This window comes from Erinaceus europaeus, chromosome 1 (assembly GCF_950295315.1).
Source record: "Erinaceus europaeus chromosome 1, mEriEur2.1, whole genome shotgun sequence".
Taxonomy (NCBI): domain Eukaryota; kingdom Metazoa; phylum Chordata; class Mammalia; order Eulipotyphla; family Erinaceidae; genus Erinaceus; species Erinaceus europaeus.
In genome coordinates, this window is record NC_080162.1 from 56,364,124 (window position 1) to 56,370,123 (window position 6,000).

At 39.0% G+C, this 6,000-nt stretch overlaps 1 protein-coding gene across 4 annotated transcripts in view; it reads left to right on the top strand.

Moving 5' to 3' along the window:
* SNX5 (sorting nexin 5) overlaps positions 1-5,715 on the top strand; it is a 17,945-nt gene extending 12,230 nt beyond the window's left edge. For all 4 annotated transcript variants that reach the window (XM_016189449.2, XM_060186382.1, XM_060186387.1 and 1 more), the window contains 5 exons: positions 37-76; positions 159-245; positions 976-1,135; positions 3,846-3,931; positions 4,883-5,715. In XM_016189449.2, coding sequence (XP_016044935.1) covers positions 37-76; positions 159-245; positions 976-1,135; positions 3,846-3,931; positions 4,883-4,933 — 424 coding nt within the window. In that variant the 3' untranslated portion in view covers positions 4,934-5,715. The remainder of the gene's footprint in view (positions 1-36; positions 77-158; positions 246-975; positions 1,136-3,845; positions 3,932-4,882) is intronic.
* Positions 5,716-6,000: the final 285 nt, after the last annotated feature.

The window sequence follows — 6,000 nt, forward strand, 5'->3', positions numbered from 1 at the left end:
AAGACCTTAAGTATAAACCAAGATATCTGTTTTCAGGTACCTGCTGAAGGTTGCTGAGCTCTTTGAAAAACTTAGGGTAAGGATTGTTATGCAATCAACATACAGTATATATTTTATATAATCTATATTTCTGCTTAGATGGTGACTTTTTTTTATAGAAAGTGGAGAGTCGAGTTTCTTCAGATGAAGATTTAAAGTTGACAGAACTCCTTCGATACTACATGCTCAACATAGAGGCTGCCAAGGTAAGGGTTCTTCCTCAGTGTAGTTGTTATATCTGGGTTACTCCTTGCTGACTCCCAGGGCAGATTTAATTTCAGATGTATTTCTTTTGATTTGGTTTCTGGAAGGAACCAAAGTGTAGTACCACTGAATTAAACCTTCATATTACTGCTCACCTGGGACTTCTTTGTGCTCCTGAAGCCCTTCCCCCCACCTATACCCCCCTCATGAGTGGATCTGGGAGCTTCACCCCACGAACTTGAATTTGGTAGTGTGTACCACCTGCCAGACCTGATTTATTAATTTATATTGTGAAAGAAGCCAGAACATCACTGGGCATACACAGCCTGGATTGGATCAGGAACATCAAACATGTCTGTCCTGTGCTTTATTCCTTGAACTCTTTCTCTGGCTGCTGCATATGTTTTGTTACATAACAGCTAACTTAATTTCACTGCTAGGTTTTATTTTTATTCATACGAAAAATGTTGCTAATCTTGGCTGAACACAGATTTTAACAAATACTGGGCAGGATGAAAGTATATTTCTCCCCTCATGTTTTAGTAACTTGAAAATTCAGGGCAATAGCCTGGCATATGTAATGTTGGTTATTGAGCTCTGGACCTCATGCCCTACATGCTGTGTAGCCTTCTAGACACTGGTTATTTGTATAATTTTTGAAATGGTTTAGATAACTGGTTTTTCTTTGTTCCTCTCTGGTGAGTATTACTGTTTCTCCCCCCCCCCCCTCAGGATCTGTTATATAGACGTACCAAAGCCCTCATTGACTATGAGAACTCAAACAAAGCACTGGATAAAGCCCGTTTGAAAAGCAAAGATGTCAAGTTGGCTGAGACAAACCAACAGGAATGCTGTCAGAAATTTGAACAGCTCTCTGAGTCTGCAAAAGAAGGTTATTATACCTTTTAATTCGAATAGTTTCCAGCTTACAGAGGAAAGGTTGCAAAAAAAATGTTTTCCATTATAGCATGCTGCCCCAGCATTGCATTTGGTGTTGTAACTCTTCAGTTGTCTCTAACTTGTGTTATTTTTACAGTGACATTTGTGGGTAGAGGAAATAGCATAATGGATATGCAAGCAGACTCTTATTTTCCCTTTTGTTGCCCTTTTTTTTTTTATTGTTAATTGATGTTAGAAGAGAAAGACAGGACAGAGAGAAATGGAGAGAGGAGGGAAGATAGCGGGGGAGAGGAAGACACACGTGCAGAGTTCAATGCCTGTGGAGCGAATCCCCTACAGAGGGTAGCCGGGCGCTCGAACCGGGATCCTTAGGCCAGTCAGTCCTTGTGCTTTGCGCCACGTGCACTTAACCCACTATGCTATTGCCCAAATCCCAAAATGACATTTTATTAACCCACTAGGGTTATTGCTAAAGCTCAGTGCCAGTACTGTGAATCCACTGTTCGCAGTGGCTCTTCTGTTTTATTTGATAGAACCAGATGGGTTGGGGAAGTGGAGAAGGTAGAATAGTGGGCTTGAATTAGCTACTTTACATGGTCTAACTAACATGTACACTCTACCGGACTCAACCAACCCCAACATTTACCTTAAAATTATCTCAGGATCAACTATGAGGATCTAGGACACAATTTGAGGTCATTTATAGATTTTAGGCAGTGCCGATGATTATCTTAGCCAACTTTCTGTTCCTTCCTAACTCTAGCCTTTCAGCTTAAGTACTTGTATGCACAAGTATTTCCTTACATCTCCTTTATCAACTTTATTGATCACAGATTACTATGTTAAAGCATAGTTTAAAATGTATTTTTTAAAATATTTTATTTATTGACGAAAGAACCAGACATCACTCTGGTACGTGTGCTGCCGGGCCTTGAACTCAGAACCTTACGCTTGAGAGTCCGGTGCATTATCCACTGCACCACCTCTGGGACCACTAAAATGTATTTTTTTAAAGGATTTTATTTATTAATGAGAAAGAGAAAGAACCAGACATCACTCTGGTACCTGTGCTGCCAGGCATTGAACTCAGGACCTCATGCTTGAGTGTTATGTGATATACTTTTGCCATGGATTTCTTTGTTTTTAGAAACTTTGGATAGACAAATCAAGAGGGAAGGGGTAGATAAGAGAGGGAGACACCTGCAGCACTGCATCATTTGTGAAACTTTCCCCTTGCAGGTGGGACCAGAGGCTTGAACATGGGTCCTTGAACTGTTTACCTGTGCACTCATGCTTCAGAATTACTGAATTGAAATCTTAGATACACAGACCAGAGTATTTAGTGACTGACAATTTTTGAGAGAATTTTTTAAAAGCTGTAATTTAAACAATATCATCTTGGGCCTATCTTTATTGCCTAGGATTAGTTGCTTGATAATATCCCCAGTTTTTCCACCATGTAAGCTTAAATGCATAATACTTGGCATTTTAGTAGTTTTTATAATACTGTAGAATTCTTTCCACAATTTGTGCCTGAACTGATGAGAATGAACTGAAAGTGAACATAAGTGGCAGTGTTGTAGGACTTTTTAAATTTTTTGCCTCCAGGGTTCACTTGGGACTTGGTGCCAGTACTATGAATTCACTGCTCCTGGAGGCCGTTTTTTTCTTTATGTCCCATTGGATAGGACAGAGAAATTGAGAGGATAGGGAAGATAGGGAGAAAGACACCTGCAGACCTGCTTGAACTGGGATCCTTGCTTGGGTCTTTGTGCTTTGTACTATGTGCGCTTAATTAACCTGGTGGTGAAAGTGCCATTCTTAAATGTAAAAATAACAGAAAAGCCATTTGTGTGATTCACCATCTCCCCAGGCTTCTCTACAATCTTTGACATAAAGAAGATAAATCATTTACGATTTTCTAAGTAGTCAGTGACCATTCTAATTATGGTTTGTTTTGTGGTGTTGGGTATTGAATTGAGGCATTTAATATACATATAAGCCATGGACTCTTACACTCTCCCCGTTCTGATTTCTGATGCTCCTTTTCTTTTTAATATTTATTCCCCTCTTATTTTTTTTTATTGTTATTGATGTCATTGTTAGATAGGACAGAAATGGAGAGGGGGGAGAAAGACACCTGCAGACCTGCTTCACCCCTTGTGAAGGGACTCCCCTAAGGGTGGGGAGCCGGGGGCTTGAACTGGGATCCTTATACTGGTCCTTGGGTTTTGCGCCATGTGCACTTAACCTGCTGCACTACCGCCCGACTCCCGCTTAGAATTTTTTTATTTATTTTCCCTTTTGATGCCCTTGTCTTTTTTTTTTTTTTTTTTTACTGTTATTGTTGTTATTGATGTCATCATTGTTAGGACAGAGAGAAATGGAGGGAGAAGGGGACAACAGAGAGGGCTGCAGACCTGCTTCACCACCTGTGAAGTGACTCCCCTGCAGGTGGGGAACCAGGGGCTCAAACCTGGATCCTTCTGCCAGTCTTTGCACTTCTTACCATGTGTGCTTAACCCACTGCACAACTCCCCTGCTCAGTATTCTTACCGGCAGTGACAAGCATATCGCTACAGTTTCATACTACATACAGTATCTCTTGTGTTTTAGTCACAAAAATAGAGCTATGCAGTTGTAAGTAAGTAATACTGAGAATTAACACGAAGCTGAAAGTTGTTCAACTTGGTTTCTTACAGAACTCATCAATTTCAAACGAAAGAGAGTGGCAGCATTTAGAAAGAATCTAATTGAAATGTCTGAACTGGAAATAAAGCATGCCAAGGTAAGAGCTTTTAAAAATTATAGAGATTATTGTAAGTCATTTTCCACTTTGCTGTATCATCAGACACATGGAGTTTGCTTTATGGTTTAGTTTTAGAGCATCTCCAATACACATCAAACTTGAGGTTTTACTGCTGGGTGAACGCTCTATACCCTTGTGATTTTACTTATAAGTAGAAGGTACATGTTAAATGTTTCTCTGCATTGCAAGTCAGAAACCAGTAATGATTTAATGAAATCATCCTCTTAGAAGGGTGTTCTTGCTGTTGGCTGCCATTCTTTTCCTCTACAACTTTATAGACCACATTAATCTCCTTTTAATATATGTAAGTCTGTATAATTTTGTACAGAAAAGATGGAGGTCAATAATTTGGTAAGGTTCCCCTCTGCAAGTACTCCCATGTGGTTGGCCCACAGGTTAAACCTAGATCTTTGCTCTACCTGGTGAACAAACACTTGCTGTTGCCCTACATGTCACTTGGATAAGTCACAGAAGATAGAATTGATATGGTTGCAATTGAAGCAAATAAACGATGTGCTAGTTGTCAGTTGACTAGCTCTTAATCTGTGATTCACTCAAACAGTAGTACTACCAGACTGAGGAAACTCAGTGAAATTGGGTTAGAGCTAGTGAAATAGCTCACTTGGATGGTGTGCTGCTTTGTCTTATGCTTACCCACCCTGCATCCAGCTTGGCTTTCAACTTATTGAAGGATGCTTCAGTTTTATGATCTCCTTCACTGTCTCTGCCTCTTAAAGTAAAATGGAATGTAGGGGTATACTTTTATGTTTCTATTGTGACTTAATAGTACCAAATCCTCTAGTAAAAAAAGCTTAGTTTATAAATGAGTTTAATTACCTATATGTGCATAGAACAAGGAAACTGTATATAGAAAGTCTTGGACTTTAAGAAACATTCATTGTTCTACTTTGACTCTTGTTTTTCTTCCAGAACAATGTCTCCCTCTTGCAGAGCTGTATTGACTTGTTCAAGAACAACTGATTTGCCTTTTCCCTGAAAGAAGCACACGAATGTGAAAGTCGGGATTACTTGCACTTAAATCATTACCACAGAGGATTTATTACTTTAGTTTAAAATTTAATGTGAATAAATATTTTGATTTTTAAAAATCTTCAACACTTAACCATGTTGGTTTAAAAGCATTTCTATTGCATGCTACTTAGGTATGACTAATCTTTATCTTAGGCTTTTAGTACCTCAAAGTGAGAAGACTCTAAATACTTGAGTCCTCTGTAATTGGTCTTCAGTCCTTAAGAAAGGGTTTAGGAAAATGCCTCTTGAAACAAGATAAGCAGTTACCTATTACATGCCATTGACTATTTCTTGTGCCCATTTTCCTGCAAGCCCATTTATACAGATTGCAAAGTAATTCAGCTACTTGTTCAATGATGATAGACATATCGTTACCCTCTTAATTTTTTAATTTCTTCATTGGGTTAGTGGTTTATAGTTCACAGTAGGATGCCGTAGTTTTACATGTATGTGGGACATTTCTCAGTTTTCCACATAACAATTCAACCCCCACCAGGTTCTCCTACCATCATGTTCCAGTTAACCCTTTGATGTGATATACCAGCCATTCCCCTCTTAGTCATTAAGTTGGGGTATAAATAATTGCAGGAGGTAGATAAGGGCCTATATAAAGTAGACATCATGGTCTACTTTAGGTTATAGCCAGATCTACATTAAGATGTGAACTCCCTAATGGTGGGTGTGCATTTGGATTGCTTTTATAGACTATAATAAAGAAATAAGTCATGCTACCGTGTAGAGTGTTTTTGTGGAAAACAAGGCTGACTACATTGGAAAAGAATGCAGTATCTTCTGAGCCAACATTTGTAAACTTTTTATTGTTCCTATTTTATTTTATTAGACTGAGAAATTGAGGTGGTGGGGAAGAAAAACAAAAGACATCTGCAGCATTGCTTTACAATTCAGGAAGCTCCCCTGTAGGTGGGGGAGTAGGGGCTTGAATATGTTTTCAACTGGATTTACCAGTGCCTGACCCCATGCCTTTTTATAAAGAAGTATATAGATCTGTGTTTGCT